The 23,130-nt window shown below is 47.8% G+C and overlaps 1 protein-coding gene across 21 annotated transcripts in view; it reads left to right on the forward strand.

Moving 5' to 3' along the window:
• LOC125155838 (Fc receptor-like protein 2) overlaps positions 1-23,130 on the forward strand; it is a 44,169-nt gene that overhangs the window by 7,725 nt on the left and 13,314 nt on the right. For 4 of the 21 annotated variants that reach the window (XM_047841572.1, XM_047841573.1, XM_047841575.1 and 1 more), the window contains exons 1-5: positions 19,545-19,785; positions 19,867-19,958; positions 20,552-20,572; positions 21,495-21,737; positions 22,208-22,990. The exons of 1 other annotated variant lie outside the window; for it this stretch is intronic. In XM_047841572.1, coding sequence (XP_047697528.1) covers positions 19,931-19,958; positions 20,552-20,572; positions 21,495-21,737; positions 22,208-22,990 — 1,075 coding nt within the window. In that variant the 5' untranslated portion in view covers positions 19,545-19,785; positions 19,867-19,930. Of the gene's footprint in view, positions 1-4,135; positions 4,164-5,097; positions 5,250-5,489; positions 5,556-7,184; positions 7,217-7,299; positions 8,209-19,539; positions 19,786-19,866; positions 19,959-20,551; positions 20,573-21,494; positions 21,738-22,207; positions 22,991-23,130 lie in introns of those variants that run through there. 16 more of the 21 variants (XM_047841585.1, XM_047841581.1, XM_047841582.1 and 13 more) reach the window with 11 other exon arrangements.

Genomic DNA, 23,130 nt, shown 5'->3' on the forward strand with positions numbered 1-23,130 from the left:
AATTTCAGCCCACAGTGTCACGCACGTTCACCACAATCTCATCAGGTCCCCTACCTAACACTTGCCCAGATGCAAGGGGAGAGGGCACAGTCTCCACTCCAAAGACAGCTCTAAATGTTAAAGAACTCGCAGCCGTGTTTTTTAGATTTCCACACGAATCACCACGATGCCAGTCCCTGCCTTCCTCCCACCAGACTTCTGGAAGCAAGTGCCATGGGGGGCCAGCAGTTCCAGACCTAGGCCTCTCTCCGGGAGCGTCTCCCCTCTCCGACCTGGCCTGGGAGGTTCTTCCCTGTCCTGTCCCCTCTTCAACACCAGTACATAGACTTCCGCCAGGATTTTGTCCAATATCTCCAGTTCTCAGAAAAAAAGGCCAGTTCCGTTTCCTCCACCGTCCCTAGAAGCACGAGACACCTTCTTCCATAACCAACACTCCCATAAAGCCGCTGCCGTGTTAGCACGACCGTGCATTATCTTTGTAACATTATTTTTAAGACCAAGAATTTAGGAAACTCTTCGAAGGGGTAGCTCATACTGATCCCTACCAGCATACTGCTAGCCAAAACACGTTACCAATGACCAATTATTGCATCTGTTACATATGACGAGCTTACACATATTATGTGTAATTATAAAAAAATCATTTGGAAGTGTGCATCATGGTCCAGGTTTAACAGTCTTGGGGAAGTTGAGTGGGCCGAGGTGCTCACATCCAGTAGAGGGCAGAGCTAAGATCCAGTGTCCACACTGGCCTGGCCAGAAAGCCTCAAGCCTGCACGTAGAGACTCTTGACCTGAACAATTCTCTTGCAAGTTTCCCCAGCTCCAGCGGTGTCATTTTTTTCTTTAAAATTTTAAAAAATATTTATTTTATTTTTGAGAGAGAGAGAGAGAGAGAGAGCAGGGGAGGGGCAGAGAGAGAGAGAGGGAGACACAGAATCCGAAGCAGGCTCCAGGCTCTGAGCTGTCAGCACAGAGCCCGATGTGGGGCTCAAACTCACGAGCTGTGAGATCATGACCTGAGCTGAAGTCAGACGCTTCATCGAGTGAGCCACCCAGACATCCTGAGGTGTCATTTATTAATCTGTAAGATACAGGACAAGCATGGGAGACAACAGAGTCGCAAGATAAGCTTTTTAAGCTCCTACAAAATGTTCCCTTAGACCTATCAACTACCACCGAGTGAGAGAAATTTTGGAAAGTCATCAGTCATTCCTTTCCCAGATGGTGAAAATGTAGCTCAGTTTTTTCAAGTTCAGCGGAAGTTATATTTTTAAACAGACCATCTAAGACTAAGGAATTGTAATATTGTTTTTTCTTTCACTATGGTTTTTAACTGATAAAAATATGTCTATGAAGAGGGAGGTTGTTTTTCTAAAATAATTTCTAATTCATCCACTGTTGAATTCTCCCACTCTTTCAAGTTACACACCAATATAGTATTGATTTTTTTAAAATATAGAAACAATCTAGAAAGCAATAAAACATTTACTTTCTATTTTCCAATTTTTAAGCAATTTATTTTTCACGTCTAATTATATGCCCAAGGGCCTCTGAAATGTTATGTTATGTGGATGCGCTTGTCTAGCCCTTGTTTTTGAGGGAAATTTTTCTAGTATTTCTCTGCTATATACTATATTCAAATACTCCTTCTAGAGAAGTTCCAGTTTTCTTATTTTATCAAGACTACTTCTCAGAAACAACTTTTAATTTTTTCTAATACCTTGTTAGTACCTGTGAAGATAATAATATAATCTTTCTCTTTCATCTATTAAATCAATTAATTAAATTATACCAGAATACTTAATGTTGACTCATCTTTGGATTCCTGATGAAAACCCAATTTTGATGGTGCATTTTTAAGAAAGTAGCATTCTTTTGAAGTTTTCTTCCTTGATCGTAATGTGTGACATTTGCCAGCTTTGTTGCTATCGTGATCTTTTCCGGGTTTTGTACTCCACGTTATTCCATTTTTGCAAAAGGAAGCTCAACGTTGTCCTACTTTTTATATGTTTTGTATGTTCTGGAATAGTTTACATAGAAGTCTAATTATCTGTTTTTTAAAGAGTCTACATGCTCCCCTATGGAACCTTCGCCTGGTGGGGCTTTGGGGGAGCAGGTCTTCTGGAACTTTCTCTGTTTCTGCTCTTGTAACCAATCTTGTGAGAGACGCTGCTAATGTTCACCCAGCCCTCCTTTGCTTCCGGGCATGTGGACAGTCTGTGTTTCCCTGTCTCCTTGAAGTTCCATGTGGCCAGAGACATGTCCGCAGAAGTGGTACATGTTGTTTCCTGTCAGAAGTATTTACGAGTGAGGTGCTGATGCCCCTTCTCCTTCCCGTGTGCCAGTGGCCAGGCACACACATGCTGAGTGGACAGTGTCTCCGGCTGGAGTGGCCTCTGGCAGCCTCAATCCCTGAGTGACTGTGGTGACAGACACTCCCCCACCAGCAGACTTCTGACAGGTCTGCAGCACAAATGGGAAATTTGCAAATGCAAATCCCCCACAAGTCGAGCCTCGCTTGTTAATGCAGCAGAACACACCCCATCTTGACACCACATTCTGTTCACATTTCCTTTATCTTCTGGGGACTTTTCCTAGAAAAGTACCTGTTTTACCCAGGGTTCCAAATTTCCTCCCTTGGAACTGAGTGAAGTCCTGCACTTCCCTGTGATTCTTCTCGCTTCCCGTGGCGGCGCTCAGTCCTCCGTTCTTTCTCGTTCACGTTCTTGAATGGCACAGCGTATCCATCCTCTGGATTGCAAAGTGAAGCTCCTAGAATCATTTATTTCATCTACCAGTTTGCTTTCTAAATCTGAAATTTCTGCTTTTCTTAGTTGCAGCATTTTTCCCATTAGTCCTATTCTTTAGAACAAATCGGATATTTAATGTATTTGCTTTCCTCCGTCTTATATATTTATCCATGCACTCAGCAGCTTAAGACTTAATTCCCTTAAATGTACAAGTTATAGACACATCCAGGTTTCTTCATGGTTTTGTTGTGAATTATCTGCTCCACTAAGATCTAAGATTGTTGATATCATACTCACTTTATAGACTATTTTTGAAGTTTTCTTTGGAAGCCAAGATTTCATCGACTTTTGTTAATATTCAAAAGTGCTTAAGAAGTCCATTTTAAATCCATTTTTAAAATAATGTATTCAGTAAGGAGTTGCTAGGCTCACACACCCTGATTTCATACTGTTTGAAGATATGTGTGCCTTGCCTTATGGTTGAGTGACTGTTTGGCTTGGTAGAAAATCCTGAGGTCATTCTTCCTTTCCTCGAAGAAAATAAATTAGTTCCTCATTGTCTTTGGAGAATACACTTAGGTTAGCCTTCCAACACTGTCTCCTGAAATCCTGATAAAGTTGGAGCGCTGGCTGTATTACCAGGCGAGGTTTTTCATGATTGCTGAGCTGCACCTAAACCAGAAGGGCTCTGGGTGGGATTACAAATGTTTGATGGGAGGCACAGTGGGCATACCCCCAAGTGCAATGCAACCCTTGAGACTAACTGTGTCCCTTGTAGTGGTCCCTGCTCCCATCCATGTGGACTTGTCCCCTCAGCTCTTAGGTGAAGGACCGGCAAAGAGTTTCTTGACCACTGTAAAGACTCCCTCTGGCGACACAGCCCATACTTCCATGCTGAGATGCCATGTTTCTTGCTCCACATCTCCCTGAAAAGCTAAACGGTGCAAAGGAGGGCCCATTGGGTCCTATGAATGTCAACATCAAGCCTTACCCCAAGACCACTGCTTTAGACTTGAGTTGCTAATATCAGAACATCTAAAAAGTGAGAACCCTCAAAGTCCAAATAAGGAAAGCAGTAAAGTCACCAGCAGTTAACATATATTTTTGCAACAATCAAAACAGCAATAAAAAAAATCCAGAAACAGTGACCCATGCCCGTGGGGTTTGCCGTCTGAAGTGGTATGTCAAATCAGTGGGGAAAAAAGAATGGATTGTCCAACTGACCACGTCGGAGGGAACAAGTAGTTATCAGGACACAATATAACTGTATCCCTACTCTGTGTCCTACATCCTGCCGGTAACAACATGTGATTAAGTTGGGTGAGAGTTTTAAGAGCTAAAGCCTCCTCCTCTAACATGAATGTTCCTTCATCTGATTTTCAGGAAGACACTCTGTCACTAATGCACTCAGGTGAGAACTTTTCCTATTGAAACTGGGAACTCCAGAGACCTTCCTCATTCACAATTTTAAATACTTTCTGCTCCTTCTGCTTGTGCAAATTACACAGTATCTCTCTGTGACACTCACCCGTGTCTATTCACTACATTTCTGCCATCAGGGTGCTGTCTCAGGCCACAATTCTAGGTGTTATCTTCATAGGATTTGGTATTTCTTGTTTAATTTTTTTATTTTGAGAGAGTGAGCATGAGTAGGGGAGGGGCAGAGGGAGAGAGAGAGAGAGAGAGAGAGAGAGAGAGAGAGAAACAGAATCTCAAGCATACTCCAAGCTCAACGTGGAGCCCAACACAACCCTGGGATCATGACCTGAACCAAAACTAAGAGACACTCAACCAACTGAGCCACCCAGGCACACCAGGGTTCAATATTTCTAGGTGAATTTCTTAATTCACATAACCAAGATTATTTATGGAGTACTTATAATGTATGAGCAAGTTTTTGTTAGATATTTAAAGGTGTGAAAATATGCATAAAATGAGGTTTATTTCCACAGGGGACATATTGTTTCATGGAGAATATAAGATGTGTACAATAAACAAAAGAGAGAGAGAGAAACTGATAAGAAAGAAGCAGATGAAGTTCTAAGGAGAGTTTATAGGGAAAAAAAATTAAAGCAGGGGCAATATCATTATCTTACTTATAACTTTTGAAAAAGCTAAAGACGAGGAATAGAATATTTTTGCCATATCAGAGTGGCCATCTTATTAAAGAAGTACATTGTGGGGGTGCCTGGTTGGCTCAGTCGTTAGGGAAGGACATTGTGATTATGTGGCCTGTCTCCGCCTGCCCCCCTGAAGTGACGCCTGAAAGACCACCCCCGAGAGTCTAGACAAAGGGCCACCAAATCACCAGAGCCGAGTGCTGTGTCTTCCTGGTTTCTCCCCAGTCTCTCCCCAGCCTGCCTCCTCTCTTTCCCTGGAACCTGTCTTGTAGTGAGTTTCCTTTCTCTCAGAGATGTTCCCAGTGCAAATTCTCAGGCGTCCATCCCCTCCAGCCCATCCCCAGCCATCGAGGACCTGCAGCCAGATTATGTCAATGGTGAGTCTCCCCACTAGAAGGGGCTCCAGAGCTGCGGCCGGGAGGGAATAAAGCAGGTGGAGAAAACCATGGGGTGGTCTGGACGCCCTGCCTCCAAGAGGCCCAGTCTCAATAAAGAAGTGACCCTCAGAATCATGCTGGGGTTGGGAGGACAGTCACGGAGCAGGGGACTGGGAAGGCGCATATGAAGTTTGAACCCTTGTCCACGGACACCTATGAACCATTGTCTTCTCCCTGCAGTGGACCCTGGAGATGGGGATGTGGCTTATTCCTTTGTCTGGAGCATCCAGCTACCAGAAGACTCAGGTGAGAAACTCCAGAGTGGTTCTTGTCAGATGCATCTTCCCAAGAAAGTGGGACCGGATGTGCAGTGGAGGCTTTAATACAATCCTTGCCCTTGATGTGAAATCTGCAGACCCAAGAGGGAGCAAGAGATATTTGCAGGAAGGTTCTTGTGGAAAAGCTGAATTAAGACACACACACACACGCACATACACACACACACACACACACACACACACACACACACACACTAAAACAGATGGTCATTTGAGAACAGACAATTAGGGAGAATCTGGGATACAAAAATCAAGTCAGGTAAGAGTGAGAATATCTTTTATTTTTTTATTTTCTTTTTTTAAAGTTGAGCATAATATGACCATTATCCATTTCAACAAGTCAAATTTCATTATTAATACTAACGAAAGTATTCAACTACTCAAATTTCAATCTTTCTTTGGGGACTTTACATACTTATTTATATCTTTATTTTTTAACTTATATCCAAGTTAGTCAGCATACAGTGTGATACTGATTTCAGGAGTAGATTCCAGATTCCTCCCTTATACATAACACCCAGTACTCATCCCAACAAGTGTCCTCCTTAACGCCCCTTGCCCGTTTAGCCCATCCCCCCAGCCACAACCCCTCCAGCAACCCTCAGTTTGTTCTCTGTATTTAAGAGTCTCATGTTTTGTTCCCCTTCCTGCTTTTATATTATTTTACTTCTCTTTCCTTATGTTCATCTGTTCTGTATCTTAAATTCCACACATGAGTGAAGTCCTATGATAGTTGTCTTTCTCTGACTGCTAATTTCGCTTAGCATAATACCCCCTAGCTCCATCCACGTGGTTGAAGAGTGAGGATCCCTGAAGTATGGTAGCTAAAGCCCAGGGGGAATTGTCCCAGCTGAAGAGGGTCATTGCAGAGCCTCTTTTAAAGGACCTGCCGTGTGGAGGTGACATGGAAGGTGTTACTGAACAAATCATCCTAATCTAGAGAATGTGCATTGCCACGGGCAGCCTTGCAAGGATCGAGACAGCGGTTCTTTAGCTGTTCAGAGCCATGTCCTTCAGGCTGCAGCCACAGTGCCCTTGAAGCTGCAGTCTTCAAACATGGGCTTTGTGCTCCCAGCTACTTCTATAGGAGCCAGTGGCCACAAGCAGCACAGCCGGTTTCCCTGCAGGTGTTGGTGGGTGACCGCAGGGAGGAGATTCAGTCCCACACTGCCCACCTGCAGTGAAGGGAGAAAGAAGCAGCCACCATGCCCTCAAGCTGGTGTGACTCAGGATCTCCCCACCCCCCTTATCTGGGTCTTCTGGTTCCTTCTCTATGGAGCGTGAACCACTGTGGTTGTTATCTGAAGAACATAGAGAGATGACAGGAAAGTGAGCCCTCACAGAATAATGTCAATAATCCACAGAAGTTGCATCAAAGAGAAGAAGGATTTTGTTCAGCAAGGGTTGGTAGAGGGCTTAGAGCATGGGTGGTCTTGGACTTCAGAGGGTACAACATTAAGGCATGGAGTTTACATCAGAGCGGAAGAAGCTGGAAACCTACACGTTAAGCACAGCCATCCTGTGCTCTGGTGCATCAAGTCCGGGAATGAGGTCTAAGTGGAAACCCAAGAGCTCAGTAATATATTTTCCTCCACAGAAAACACCAGAAGGACAATTCTGGAGAACAAGGTGAGCTAGACTCCTGGAAAGTTCCCCATCTTGCCTCCCTCCACCGTGTTCCTTCTCTTCCTTCACCTGTGCATCTCTCCTAGGACTCCCACGTCATCTACTCTGGCGTGAAGGAGATGTAACACTTGGAGGAATGGGGAGCAGATCACCAACAAAGATGGAACAGCACTAAAGGCTATATAAAACCTTATAAAGATGCCCAACCCTCATGACCTCTCACAGACAGAATGTGCTCCAGGGGATGAGCAGGCTGCCATTTTTGTTATCATGTTCTTTCCCAATGTCTCCTTCTGTTCATTCAACATTAGTTGAAGTGTTATTGTACCCCAGATACCGTGCAGTGAGATTATCTCTGTTACCTGCTCTTAAGGTTCAATGTTCGAAGAGTTGAGAAAGAGAAATGAACAAGAGAGACGAGCTTTTGCCTATACCTACTCTGAGATGATGTGAACAGAATCCATTTCTGGGCTTTGCTTTCTCTTCCAAACTGGGACCTCATTGTCCTTTGTCTCCCCAGACCTCTCAAGTTTTAAATGAATCCTCTCTTGCTTTTGTGAGAATGTAGGGTTGAGTTTGTGGGAGGGAACAGCATCTTGAATGAGCTTGCTTTATTTGTCCATTCTTGAATGTTTGGTTTGTACCCTGATTCTTATTGATGTAGAAGCAACAAGGGTATTTACCTCTGTTTGAAATTGTCAGTGGCCATTACATTCATTGTAACGTAATCAATTCACATTGCTGTAAAAACAACAAGGGTATTTATGTCTGTTTGAAATGGACAATGACCATTACATTCATTGGCACCTTCATGTAAGGGGTAAGAAGACCACAGCCCTTGGGACCCTATGCCTGGGGCAGTGTCCCAACCCCACCCCCCACTAATCACATGGTCTTGAACCAACCACTTAACCTCCCCGTGCCTCCGTTTCTTCACCTTTAAATGGGCAAAACCTACAGGTTATTATGAGGATTAAATGTTCATAAATCACCTGGAACAGTGTCTGGCATGGTTAGCACTAAAGAACTATTCCTTAAATAAAATATGCATAACGATCACTTAGCCTCAAGCCCGGTACAAAGAAAGTTCGAAATGTTGAGATGAGAATCTCTAACAAAATGACTATCAAATACAAGTGTCAGAATCTTTACTGAAATACCTCCTCGGTTAGCATCTCTTATAATCCACTCCCTGCTAAAAGTAGGTCACCAACGGGAAGGACATAGTTGACTGCAGACTTGGGTTTGGTCATTAATCTACACAGAGATAATTTGGAATATTTCATAAGCCACACACATCAAATTTGAAGCGTACCAGAAAAAAATAAATAACTAAGAATGGTTACAATGATTATTTCAATTTTATGCTGAGACGATGATGCAGTCTTGGCAAAACCACCAAACTACTGAGCTCTGAGCATCAGGGACTGAGAACTAGCATGATCCCAACAATCTAATTGTGACAAGGTGAGGGTAATCTCAGTCTGACCGTTAACCCTGGTACCATTTTAGCAGTGATGAACCTCTCCTCGCTGTTCTTTACACCCAACTATCCCTGGAGGGTATACACAGTCTCGTGATTAATAGTAACTCTGGTGTGAAAACTTCTAGGGAACATACGAAGACTATATATTAGGGACCTAGGTAATTTGATGTATCTCTGCTCAGCCTCCCACTAAGCCACTCCAAGTCACATTTATTCATTACGAGTTACTTATCTAGCTATTTCTGGCTTGCGAGAACCAGTGGGAAATTCTAGGCAGTCAGGTCAGGAATCCTTCCATGTTACCAGAGTCTGTTCCAATGGCTAAGTAGCCAGTGGCCATGCTGATCCATAGACGGGGACTGCCTGAGTAAGAGCTGACACTTAACGCTCCTCTGGTCCACACACTTCACACACATGCCTACGACCTGTTCTGCAACCTGAGGGGCTGACACTTGGAGCTGATGGGAGCCACCAAAACGTACGGATTTTAATACATAAGGTAATAGATCTTCATTGCAGAAAAACTGGAAATACAGACAATGAAAAAGATAACTATTAAACTCACTCCTATTTCCATCACTCAGACAATTTTACTAGTGTTTCAAGATCCATCAGCCAGAATGTCTTCTATGGATGTGCTCTCATATACCTAAATAGGTGATTTTACTTACTTAGTTTTAAATGTTTATTTATTTTTGAGAGAGAACGCAAGAGCATGTGAATGAGGGGTGGGGAAGAGACGGGGGGGGGGGGGGGGACACAGGATCCTAAGCGGGCTTTGCACTGTTAGCACAGAGCCTGAACCGTGAGATCTTGACCTGAGCCAAAGCCAGATGCTTAACTGACTGACCCGCCCAGACGCCCCCATAAATATGTGATTTTAAAGGAATCATTACTGTCATCTGTTTTTAGTCAAAAAAATTCTGTGATGTTTTCATACTAATAAATGATCAAAGATCTTTGTGGCATTGCTTTGTACATGTGGATACATGGTAATTTGTTCTGTAAATTACTCGTTTGGGGTAATGACAGTCACTCACTGTGATAGACACTATTGCAGTGAATATCCTTGTTTCTAAGTCAACACTTTGGATGGTGTTACAGTTGAGAGAGATCAAAACCTAAGGCTCTATTCAGAGTCAGACCATAACCTGGCAGAATTTTTCCCGAGAGATCCCAGTGGTCGTGCGAAGGGCCCATCAGCGGCCCGGGCACTACATCGCAGAGCACAAGGGAAGCAACTTCGCAGAAAAGAGTAATCTCCGTCGCCCTTGCCTTCTAGGTGAGGAAGCCAGGATCAAACCCAGAGAGCCCTGGCTCACAGACCTCTTCTGTTTCACTAGCGTTTGGGTTTTGTTTCTTTTCCATTAAAAACTTTCCATTTGTGGACAAGATGGCTTCAGGCTCTTCTCTCTAATCCGTACCTTGGAAATACATAAACAGGCGGAAAGTAGGCGCCTAACAAAAGCTTACAGTAACGATCATAAATACACAGGGCGACAGAAATGAGGGCAACCCAGAGCCGCTGAGACAGGAAGAGGCAGATTGGAGGGCGGAGTGCTCTCTGGGTGAGACTTCTGCCCCCCAACACTGCTGTGAAGCGTTGGCTCTAATACGCAACGGGTAGCCTTTCATGTATTTTTTGAATTCTTTTTTCTTAGTGATTTACAGGGTCTATTTTCAAACTACTATAAATACTTTATGAATAATATCTGTCAGTTTCCTAACCAATTGAGTATGTTCTGTTACATAATGAGCCCTCTCACGTCTTTCAGCAAGGAAAAAAACCCACCAAATTTGAATAAAGACATCACCCGGTGAATCAGGACACAATTAACGTTTGCTTTAAATCTTTTCTTGGGGGGAGGGGACACCACACTCCTTCTGCTCAATTAAGAGAACCAGTTTCACAGTCTTCGGATGTTCTTTTTATTTTATTTTTTTTATACTTATTTTACACTTGGATTCCTAGGGAGCGGGTTCCCCGCAGCTCAGGCTTCTTTCCACGCGTTCTCACGAAGCGTGCTTCCCTGGAAAGAGCAGGCTGGCGGCTCCGTGAAACCCAAGTACCTTTCTCTTTGGCCTCCTGGTCTCTCTGGCCTTTTTCCCTCATGCACTTCAGGAAGCTGGCCAGGCTCTTTGAGGGCTTAATCCACTCAATACGCACGTTAATTCTCTTGGCGAGAAGCTTGCCCTTGACTGGTGTGTTTACAACCATTCGGACAGCATGCTGGGTGACGCAGCAGACTCTTCCAGATTGGCCATGGGAACCTTTGTGGGGTGCTGCTGTTGGGGCATTTCCGTCATGGCCACAGTATCACCTTTCTGATGGACTCGCCCGTGGGCGGCCAAAAGGACCACCCCACGTTTTCTAAAAGGCCTGGAGAACACGTCGGGGGTGCCCTCTCCTCTTTCCCTTGGTGAGTTACTGGAAGACGGCAGTTCTGCTAAAATTTGGTTGCTTCAATAAACAACTGCTGAATAATAGAAAGAAAACAACCAAAAAGAATTTTCAAAATTCTGTTGTGTAAACTCAAGAGTCTGATAGCACAATTGAAGGGTGGGAGGGAGTTGTTTCGAAACATAGAAATGAGTGTTGTCAGTCATCCTTGTAAGTGAGTAATGGGCAGCAGAAAACGGAAACAGAGCATGTGACTTTCGGGACAGCCTGCCCCCCAGGCCACGGCCACCACGGAGAGGATGGCTGTGCCCCCAAGTGTGCTGGGCTTGGCAAATCCACCAGGCTGTCTTCACCAAGGGCTATAAATAAAAAGGCTATTAATGCAATTTGACTTGGAAATGAAGTCTTAGAAAGGACTGAAATTTACCAGCCAAGGCTCAGCCGACCGTGAGACCGTCACAGCCAAGGGCAGCGTAGTAGCAGGTGCAGGTGGACCAAACAGAACACAGCCAAATCCACTGCCCACCAAGACTATCGGGGAAGATGAGCTCACACGTGCAGGGAAGGTGGCTTCTGATTCATGCTTCTCCACTCACGCTGGGGCGGTGGGGACAGCTGAACTCAGGACAGGGCACCAGCCGGAGCATGTGAGCCTGGGCTGCGATGAAAGTCTTCACCTCGCTGGGCTCTGGGGTGCTCGGTGCTGAGTTCGGGGGGCTGGTTGGCTGGCTAACAAACCAATCATGAAGCAGCAAAGTCCCAAGTGGCCCAGAGCAACTTTGCTTGGCTCTAAGACTCGTGAAGTCCAGACACAGAAGTGAACAGCGAGGCGGAGTTTGGTGGCTCTATTTACCAGAAGGTGAAGCCGAACAAGCCATTGGGTCTCCAGGTTAAAGATGCTTCATGTCAGCAGTGTTACCTTTCCGGGGGTACAATTCCCAAAAATTCCAATCTCCCCCCCCCCCCCCCCCCCCACACACACAAAGAAGAAAAGGTCCTTTCAGCTAGCTCTAGAGATCTGGGATAAAGATCAGAATTATAAAGATCAGAACGCAAAAAACTTGGGGGGCTGTCATGCCCTGTGGCAATATGGGGAGGGGGGACACCCATGTGAGAATGATGCTAAGGGACTGAGCCGAGATCGAGGTAGCCTTGTAAGGCTGACATCAAAAACCAAAGTCTAGGGTCTGTGAAGCTCCAGCAACCTGGGAAACCACCCTCCCTTTTGAGCGGGGACCTCAAAGACTGCCAGTCTTAGTAAGAGGGAATCGGAAGGAAGCGGGCCCTCCTACCGACGGGTGCCTGGTTTCAGGTCATTTGGTTAAATCCATGCTTGGACGGGGAGTAAGGTGATCCCACACTGCTAGTGCCTCCAAAAGACCAATTTTTCCCAAAATGGATTTTAGCAGCTAAATATGCTTGGGAAAAAATAAAATCAACTGAGTCTTCAAATCAATTCTAGAGATTATTTTCCAAATGCAATAAGCACACAAAGACAGGCCCACAAGGAAACAAGACACCATGAGTCACACTTGGAAGAAGGAAGGAGACACAGGTCACGCCTGTGGTTGGCTGATCGGGACCGAAGTAGACAGAAGGCCCCAATAACCAATATTTGGAATGAAGAACATGCCATGATTATATATTCTGGAGTTATTAAAAATTGAAACAAGGGCCACCTGGGTGGCTCAGTCAGTTAAGCATCTGACTCTTGGTTTCAGCTCAGGTCAGGATCTCACAGTTTGTGAGTTCGAGCCCCACGTAGGGTTCTATGCTGACAGTGTGGAGTCTGCTTGGGATTCTCTCTCCCCCATTCTCTCTCTGCCCCTCCCCTGCTCATACTCACTCTCTCTCTCTCTCTCAAAATAAATAAATACACTTAAAAAATTAACACGAGAAGATAATACACATATTTACATAATTAGTAAATATGAAACTTAGATGAAATGGACAGTTCCCAGAAAATTTTTTTTTCCAGGAAGAAACATTGAAGACCAAACTGAAAAAGACACCATCTGAGAAAGAACGCCTAAGTACTGCTGTAAGTTATGAACGAAATTGAACCAGTGGTTTAAAACTCGCGACAAAGAAAACTCCAGGCCCAGGTAGTGTTGCTGACAATCCTACCAAGTGTTTTGAAAGAAATAATAGCAATTGACACAAACACCCGCCAATATTCGAACCAGGGAATGCGCTTCGTGAGCGACTGTGTGAAGCAAGTGTAGTTTTTATCACATCTGTTGCCCTTTTCTAGAGGAGCTTGTATAGTTTTTTTGCAGGTCTTTAGGGATCTCATTTCTCCTGTGGGGCCGACAGAGCTCTGGGAGTTCCCAGCTGCACTCACGACTGCTTCCCCAAGACCAGCCCGGCTCCTGTGGGTATCTTCGTGGCCACACCGCCGGGCAGGCTGTGCAATTTTCCCAAAGACTCAGGGAAAAAACCATTAATTCAGTAATACCAATGTCATTTGGGCATCCCAGGGTGAAAATTCGCTTCTAATTCTATTTTCCATCCCCCAATTCAGCCCAATACACTGAATGGTTTCTGCAGTGAGGGGGTTCTGGGTTTCAGGGGGTCCGCAATGAGATTAAACAGTAACCTAAGATCTTCCAACAGTATAATTACATCGAGATGCCACAGATTTTCCTGTACACTCCTTCCCTTGTCGGCACCCCTAGGAAGAAAGTGAGGTTCAAAGATCGGATCCCCCTGTAAGAAAAATTCCGGACACATTAAATCGAAATACAGTAAAACCTTGGATTGCGAGTAACGTGTTTCGAATACATTTTAACTTGATAAACGAGCGACGTCTTGCAATACGAGTTGTACACGATACTCAATGTCACACGATCCCAACTGAGCAAATGGGTCCTTGAAATTCGCTTTGATATACAAGTGCTTTGGATGACAAGCATGTTTCCAGACTACATTATGCCCCCGCACCACGTTTAATGTCTCCAAAGCCCCTAACGCAGACCCACTCACATATGAGGAAGGAGGCCAGATAAATTCTCGTTGGCACCAGTAGGATGCCAGTCGGTTAACCCAGAACCTTTGGACATAAACTCAGTGGCGAGAAACCTTCCAGCAAAAGGTTAATGTGGGCACCAAACGCTTACTATTTTGGGAGCTGGTGGGAACCACTTACTCTGTGCCGTCCCCCTGGCTTTCACTTCCCCTCTGAGTAAGATATGACACTGTGGTTGTGGACCAAGGGGAGGTGTGAGTGACAGCGTCCACATCCTCCACCAAGCAGACGGGCTGCTGCCTGCGGGGGTCTGCACCAGCCTGAGGAGCCCGGGAGGGGTTTTTGCCTTGTGCCGCACACTCAGTCCAGGCGGAACACGCGTCTCAGCGGGTTTGGAAACTAAGCTGCCGTGTGTGTTTCTGAAGCGCATGCCTCGACCGGTCCAGTGAGACTCGATCCTTCCTACGTGTGCACCCCAAGAACCTGAACTTCCTCCCCCTTTTTTAGCTTCCTACATTTGTTGGTCATGTCCTCAGAGGCACAGACAAAGCCCCGCGTGCCCATTTATAATAACTACATAATCTTGACCCTTACCCACTGGTTCTTCAAATTCGTTCACCCCTGAGCCTAGGGAATACCTCAGGAATTCAAGAGTGAGCCTCCAATTTGCATCGTGGGCCTTCACACAGGGTGGAGTTTGGGGAGACTGATGCAGGAGACTTGCTAGGCCTGACATGAGCAATTTGAAGCTAGATTGTTTCTCGTGTTTTGTAGCTCACAAGGAACCTTACAGCTCAAAAATATTCTGGTCACCAGGGCCTTAAAAAGCTTCACAGATTTCTAGTTTGACTAAAGCATGCTGCAGCGCTGAAGCTGTGAGTGCCCTGGAAAGTTACTCAGGCTACCCTGGCCTCTGTGGGGTCACCCCTGAGCCCCCCAAGGCTCCGCTGCCGGGCAGACCCCATGGTCATCCCTGTGCCTCCTGCCCACAGGTAAAGCCCTGCCTCATTCGCTCCTGCTCAAAGGGATTTCCCCAACTCTCTTCAGGCCCCCGATGAGGCTATTGAACCCTTTCCTTACTGGTGTCCATGGGGTAGTCCTTCCCTGTAGAAGCATCCACTGGTCTATTTCATAAAAGCACCACAAGCCGATGTCACCTAGCAAGGTCACAAAGCCATATGCCTCAAGGCTGTGGGCTCAGTAAACTTAGAAGGGAGGTTCAGTATGAGCCTCTTTCTTCTGCAAATGCCCTGCTCTCACTAAATCCCAACGCTGAAAGCCCACCTTGTGAATATGCCGCTCCTTTGTTTTTCTTTCTGTTCTGTGTAAGCCTATGCTCCAAATTTTGTGTCTCGGAGAATTTGTTCTCAAAATTCTAGATTCCCTCCAGGGCAGGGGAAGGTCTGTGCCTGCACGGAGACTAGACCTCTAGTCTTGCGTCCGAGGCGGAAAGCGTGGAGCTGACTTGGCATGCCTCATTTATTACTCGCCCAGATTTACCAGGTGAAATCATTTCACTTCTCCCGGGATGGAGCGAGCTGAGGAGACAGCCACGTGCAGACACACGGCACGGAACCGGTGCCCCCGACGCAACGCTCACGAAGTTATTCACGCACGTCGGAAGTGATCCTGTCCGGTTAGGCCTGCCATACGTAGCAACTAAAAGTACAAAACTTCTAGTTACATTTGAATTTCAGACACACAAGGACTGCTTTTTTGGTGTGAATTTATCCCAAATATTGTACGGGACACAGTGACAATAAAAATCATGCGTTTTTTGTATGCAATTCGAATTTACTGGGGACCCTGCATCTGGCAACACTACACTTAGTGGCACGCGTCGGGCTAGAAGCTGAGACTATAACATGCACACGATGTGTCCTCGCCTTACGGAGGGGAAGATCGGAAATCCAATATTTTTGGCACCACGTGGCAACAGCATCCAAAAGGCTGCTTTCCGAGCACCTTTTTCCAGACACAGGAAACAATGGTTGGCAAGAATCAACATCACCTCCGCCTCTGACCGTGGAATGAATTGTATTCCTTCACATGTAGAGTAAGTCTGACTCGAACACACTACATCTCAGAGCTACATTCAATCGACTCTTTCTTCTGTTGACAGTTGTGCCGGATGCAGAGAATTCAAAGCTGAGCCGGCGCCATTTCCCTCCCCAAAGGTGCTTACACTTCTGGGGATATCGTCAAAGACACAAGACATTGTGCTGCACCGTCCAAGTGCATGCTCTGCAGAGGAAATCGGAGTGTCATTGAAGCACCCACGTGAACACCCAGCTCAGATTCAGTAGGGAAGACCTCTCAGAAGAGGTGGCATCCACACTCTGTCTAATCAATAGTTTACAATAACCCCACACTACACGACAAATGGAGTGCAGTTTTAATAAATAGTTTAATGTAGTTTAGAGCGATGTAACTGATACCTCATCTCCAGACTATCGTAGGAACCTTTAACTGGAAGTGACTAAGGAAATATCCTTTAAAATTTTTTTAACGTTTCTTCATTTTTGAGAGACAGACAGAGACAGAACAGGAGCCGGCGAGGGGCAGAGAGAGAGGGAGACACAGAACCTGAAAGAGGCTCCAGGCTCCGAGCTGTCAGCACAGAGCCCGACGCGGGGCTCGAACTCACGGACCGCGAGATCACGACCTGAGCCGAAGTCAGACGCTTAACGGACTGAGCCACCCAGGCGCCCCAGGAAACATCTTAATGTCTGAACTTCTTCAATTGTCATCCCGCGCTTTGTCGTTCATTGGTCTTCCACTCATTCAGCAACCACTTGTTGACGAATCACCATATGACAGAGCTCTGGACGTGGGCACTGAAAACACAGTGGGATTTGGGATATGAGCAAGATCGTAGCACAGGAAGCCTTGCACTTTCCTTCTTCCCACAAACACACCAACTCAGGAATGGCTCACAGACAAATTCCCTTTGTGAGAGAAATCAGAAACTAACGAAAGGCTTCTATGTCCCATGAGAACATGAACTGAGACCCACCAGAGCCACAAGGGAGATTTGAGTCCAGGGGACTCTGCCTCTGACCCAGCAGCACGAGAGCAGGAAGAGAGTCCCTAGAACCCAGCTTCACCCAGGGGAGGTGGGGGTTGGCTCCTGCATCTGGAGCCGCTGTTTCCTGCCTTTTGCCAGTCTGGAGCACCAATGGGTCTAGCCACTCAGGGAAGTGTGGGGAGTCTGCAGATGGCACTGGAAGGTGTCAGTGATCCTCCCCCCTGCTCAGCACATAGGAACAAGGCAAAAATCCCGGTTTTCAGCCTCCCCCCGGGGAGGGAAAGAGTCGTAGAGTGCCCCAGAATCTCTGACGGGCTGATTGGTAGGGGTTTCCTCCTGCATGGGGCCAGTCTGCGAAGACCTGGGAAGGTGTCTTCTTTGTCTAATGAACAGACACCTACCCAGAGAGCCAAGGAAAATGAAGAGCCAAAGACATGACAAACACAGTAACACTTTAAATTTCCGCGGGGCGCCTGGGTGGCTCAGTCGGTTCGGCATCCGACTTCAGCTTGGGGCACGATCTCGCGGCTTGTAAGTTTGAGCCCTGCATCGGGCTCTGTGCTGATGGCTCAGAGCCCGGAGCCTGCTTCGGATTCTGTGTCTCCCTCTCTCTCTGCCCCTAACCCGCTCGCATTCTGTCTCTGTCTCTCTCAAAAATAAATAAACATTAAAAAATTTTTTTTTAATTTTAAGGGGTACCTTGGTGGCTCAGTCAGTTGAGCGTGCAACTTCGGCTCGGGTCATGATCCCTCAGCTTATGAGTTCGAGCCCTGCATCGGGCTCTGTGCTGACAGCTCGGAGCCTGGCTCCTGCTTCGGATTCTGTGTCTCCCTATCTCTCTGCCCCACCCCCACTCATGCTCTGTCTCTCTCTGTCTCTCAAAAATAAACATTAAAAGAATTTTTTTTAATGTCCAGAAACAAATTCTAATAAAGTAGAATTATAGGATTTACCTGACAGAGAATTAAAAATAACCCCAGAAAGACACTCCCTGAGGTCCAGAGACCCATGCATGCACAAGCAAGAGCTACAACAAAGAGATAGAAACCATGTAAAAGAACCACACAGGAATCACAGAACAGAAGAACACAACTGACCTGAAACATTCAGGGAAGCGACTGGACAGCAGGCGAGACCCCGTGAAAGAAAGGACCAGACAACTGAAGACAGGTTGACAGAAATACTTCAGTCAGGGGAGCAAAGGAGAAAAGGTGAAAAAGAGTGAAGAAAGGAAAGGGAGAGGCCCAAGAGGCTGAACAATACACTATGAGAGTTTCAGAAGGGAGAAAGGGCCAGAAAGATAAGCAAATAATGGCTGCAGCTGCTGCAGACCTGGGGAGGGAAACGGACAGTGAGAGACGCAGGTGGGGCTGAAACAGGAAATAATCAGGAGGGACCCTTGGACCTTGAGGTTGGGGAGGGTGTCTCTGAGGAGGGTCCGGGTCAGACACAGGGCCTGTGCGTGAGCCCACAGGGGGCGTCCCGCCTGCAGCTTGCAGCTGATCTTGGTGGACTTGGGTAACCGACCACTTGGACCACTTGTGTTTGTTCTTCACGCATTTACATTCCTGCTCTTATATTTTCAATTCACTGCTACAGAGTAAGCCCATGAAACCCTAAGTGCTCCCCCCACCCCCTGGACCCCAGTGGAAGCAGAAGAACCCCAGGCCTGTGACCTCGTTGTGTGGCTGTAGGCACATGTTGTAGTTTCCAGGACATGGAAATAACAAATCTTTTCTTTCCCCCACGTTTCCTGATGGTTATTGCTGGAGGCGTCTTGCCACAGCAAGAATCATGGGGGCGGGGGAGGGGGTCCAGCCACTGTCACCTGCATGAAACAGCTTCCTGTTTGTGTGCTTGTCCCTTCACCCCCTCGCTGTGCAGGTCTGGGTGGGACTTAGGGAAGCCCGTTTTCCTCATCTGAAGAGGGTTATGTTTTTTGTTTCTTGAGTAATTTTTGTTTCTTAAGTAATCTCTGCCCCCAACGTGGGGCTGGAACTCACAACCCCGAGATCAAGAGTCACATACTCCACCGACTGAGCCAGCAGGGCGCCCTGCTAAGCTGCAAATTTCCATTAGGTTTTTTAAGTTTGTTTTTTTTTTTTTTTTTAATTTTGAGAGAGAGAGAGAGAGAGAATATGTATGAGTGGAGTAGAGGCAGAGAGAATCCCAAGCAGGCTCCACCCTGTGGGTACCGAGCTGGACGCGGAGCTTGATCTCATGACCTTGAGATCATGACCTGAGCCGAAATCAAGTGTCGGACATTCGACCTACCGAGCTGCCCAGGTGCCCCCACAAGTTTCCATTATTTTCCTCTTCAGCAACTTCAGCCCGGTGTATGCAAAGGTCAAAGAGGGTTTTACATCTGCTTTGATGCCTTGACTCTGTGGGGCTCACACTCCGAAACGCACACACACAGCACACTCCCCACCTGTGTCTATATCGGTACCTCACGTGACACTCAATTTGTGATAATGTAGGGGGTTTCCATCCGAAAAATGAGGACAGTGTCATTTGAATACTAGGAAATCTACAGCGTGGCATTTTCAGAGAAGCCGGGCACAGCCTCAGACAGTTTTCCTGGCAGACGTGAACCAGTGGAAGGAGGCCACCAGCATCTAAAACTTCACAGCGGCCAGCCCCGAACGACAGACAGGGAGGCGGCCACACTTACGTTCTGCGAACACAGGCAAGCTAGGATCACTTTGCTTCCTCTTCTTTAGTTCTCGCAGACCTTATCTGAGTCCCGCTCCCCATACTTCCTTCACAGATGGGACAGAAGCCTGGCTTTTGGTGAGACAGTCTTCCCCTGCCCTCGGCCAGGCCCGGCCCCCATGCTTCTGTGGCTGCTGCTGATCCTGGGTGAGTAGAGCCCAGACTGGGCTGGGGGCCCGACGTTCCTAATGCCAGCCGGGGCAACCCCGGGGCGGGGGGCCAAACCCCTGGGAGGCTTCTGTCTCTGCTCCCACCGGACTTCAGAGACACAGCGAGAGGGGCCCAAAACAAGTAGAGCTGGTGCCCAGGAAGACCCACAGGGTCCGGAGACCCCCAGAGCAAGCCAGGTGAGGGATCCCAGGCCTCCCCCTCGTGTCCTCTCCCAGCTCCCGGGAAGCTGGGGCTTTCTCCCTGCCAAACCACACCTCGAAACGCGCAGATAAACAGTTAGGGCCCACGCGGGCGAGGGAGGGAAGGTCTGCAGAGCAGCATAGCTCCCTTCCTGAGAATTTAAGTCAACGTTTCCCCAGAAGTTGAAGAAAGTAGGGGGATGGGGCCCAAGCAGCAAGGTGGGGTGGGGGGTGGGGCTCTGGGGGAGGGGGGTGTGGGATGTGGGCCAGGAAATGGGAGGAAGCGTCAGAGAAGCAGCCGTGGCCGGGCTGCGGGGAACGGCCGAGTCTAAGTGCAAAGGCAGGAGCCCCATCGCCCGGTGCTAACCTTTCACCTTGGCTCTCACACAGCTCCCGGACGACAGTCGGCAGGTCAGTCTTTCCTTCTCTCTTCCCCCTGCTCTCCGGGCACGGGTCCTGCCTTGTACATGGGGGCTGCGGGGAGTGGGTCAACGTCAGCGGTGACACCTGTGACCATGGCGGGCGCGCCGAGCCTCCTGTGGTCTCTCCAGCCTTCTGTTCTCTCCCCCCCTCGCGTGAGTGAAAGAAGCATTTGCAGAGGCAGGAGGCTAATGCCCAGAACCTTCCACGCGTCTCCTCTCTTCCCTAAGGACCCCCTACCCCCACCCTGTATGCTCAAGCCCGAGCCACCGTCGAAGGACAGAGAGATAAAGTGCTGCAGCCTGTGTGGCTGTCCCGCTTCAGTTTCTGGTCCCGTTGGTCAGCTGCCGTTTTATGCACAAAGACCATTGCGCAGGCAGCCCGTGCCCCTCCATTCCAATTCTTCATATCCCTCCGTTTTGTATTGTGTCTGACTTGGCTGGAGAGCAGACAGAAGTTGCCTTCCCCGTGAAATCTCAAGGGAAGCAAGGTTTAAAAGTAACGAAAGTGGAAAAAAATGTGTATTGATTATGAGCAACCAAGTAGGAAGTGGTTTGTCAGAGTCTAGAAAGTGCTTCTGAGGCTCATTCAGCCAGGCCCACCTGTGCCTTGGCAGGAATGTCGAGGACAAGAGCACCTCAGAATCAGCCCGCCCCCAGAGGCCCGCACGGTGTCTGCCCAGCTGCCCGTCACATCTCCTAAGCTTTTCTGAGCCCACACCAGGGACCTGAGACCTCTCCCCCGTGACACCCCCCTGCCCACCCCCAGGCTGGGCAAAGAGTAAGGAAGACCAGACCCCGCCCCAAGCCGGTCCCTGGGTCCTGTCGGCTCCCCTCCCACTGGCAACCAGCCCTGGTTTCCACCCACGTCCCATTCACCTTCACCTGCCTGACACTTTCTCTTTCCTGTTCAGGAGCACTTCCAAAAGCTTTACTTCTCCTCAAACCTCCATGGTCCACAGCCTTCAAAGGAGAGACAGTGACTCTCTTCTGCAAGGATCACCATTCTCTAGCCTGGGAATATGTATCTTGGTATCACAATGAGACTCCCTTGAGAAAACAATCCGGAAAACTCCAAATAAGCAAGTCTGGACATTACAGATGCAAGACCCAAAGATCTTCCCTCAGTGACCCCGTGCACGTGCAGTTTTTATCTGGTGAGGAAGAAGGGGGTGGGTCTCTGAAATCAAGCCCCTGGGCGGCACGTCTGGAGCCTGGGCGAAGGCAGGGAACCCAGACAGGGTTGCGAGCCCGCATGTGGCGATTCGGTGAGCTGATGCCAGTGGAGAGAATAAGGAGATAGGCTGCGGAGGATCGCGCATTGTCCGTCTCCTCCATCCAGAGAGGAGTCAGTAACCCAGAAGCCACCAGGCAAAAAGGGACTCGGGTCTGGAGAAAGGTAGGGTGTCAAATTCCTCAGCTAACGACACTTATGAGGATGTCTCAAGGACCTGCTCTGAAAATTCGTTCGCTGTCCTAGGACAAGGGAGAACTGGGTACTGGGGCCACAGGGAAATGTTGGCGGAGGACGGTCACAGGTGCATGCAGGGCTCTTTCTTCATGGGTGGAAATGAGGCTTTGCAGAAAGAAATGGATGGGATATGTCATGTTCGTTCACTCTTTGCAGACTGGCTGGTCCTCCAGGCCTCACACCCTGCCTTTGAAAGAGATAAAGTAGTTCTGAGATGCCGAGGGAAAAAAGAAGAAGATATTATGGAAAGGACTTACTACAAAAATGAAGAAAAAATTAGAAGTTCTTATAACTCAAACATCACAGTATATCCAGCCTTCAACGATGACAGCACATATCACTGTACTGCTTCTGGGACATATATTTGGGGGGGGTCATGGACAGAAACTTCACGACCTTTAAAGATCCAAGTTCAAGGTAATGGCTACACTCCCATGGGTAATAGGGCTTGGCAAGGGACCAGCGTGTGGGATGGAAGAGGGGTGCTCAGCGGTGGGGATTTCATGAGCGGCCTCTTCCGAGCAGCCGTGGGAGGGAGACAAGAGGTGGCTCCACCTGCGTGGGTCCCTACCTCTGATCCTGAGGACACAGGTCCACCTCTCCAGGAGCTCAGAGCCTCACTGCCCCAGGAACTACATTTGTTCGTCTCTCTAGAGCTGTTTCCGAGTCCTGTGCTGATAGCCAGCCCCTCCTGGCCCATCGAGGGGAGCCCCATGACCCTGACATGTGAGACCTGGCTCCCTCCACAGACATCGCACACTAGACTTCAGTTCTGTTTCTTCAAAGAGCACCAGGCTCTGGGGGCCGGCTGGAGCAACTCGCCGGAGCTCCAGATCCCCACCACGTGGAGTGAAGGCGCCGCCTCCTACTGGTGCCAAGCAAGGACGGTGATTCCCAGGATCCTGAAAACAAGCCCACGATCCCAGATACGTGTCCATAGTGAGTGTCTGCGGGGTCGGTCTTGCCCCCTGGGATCACGAACGTGCCTGAGAGTAACAGCCAGGCATCCTGCCATCCTTTTCTCCTGTGCTTGGCATTGGCCTAACTTCCCCGCGGCATTCTCTTCCCTCTGAGTTAGG

Source organism: Prionailurus viverrinus, chromosome F1 (assembly GCF_022837055.1).
Source record: "Prionailurus viverrinus isolate Anna chromosome F1, UM_Priviv_1.0, whole genome shotgun sequence".
Lineage (NCBI taxonomy): Eukaryota > Metazoa > Chordata > Mammalia > Carnivora > Felidae > Prionailurus > Prionailurus viverrinus.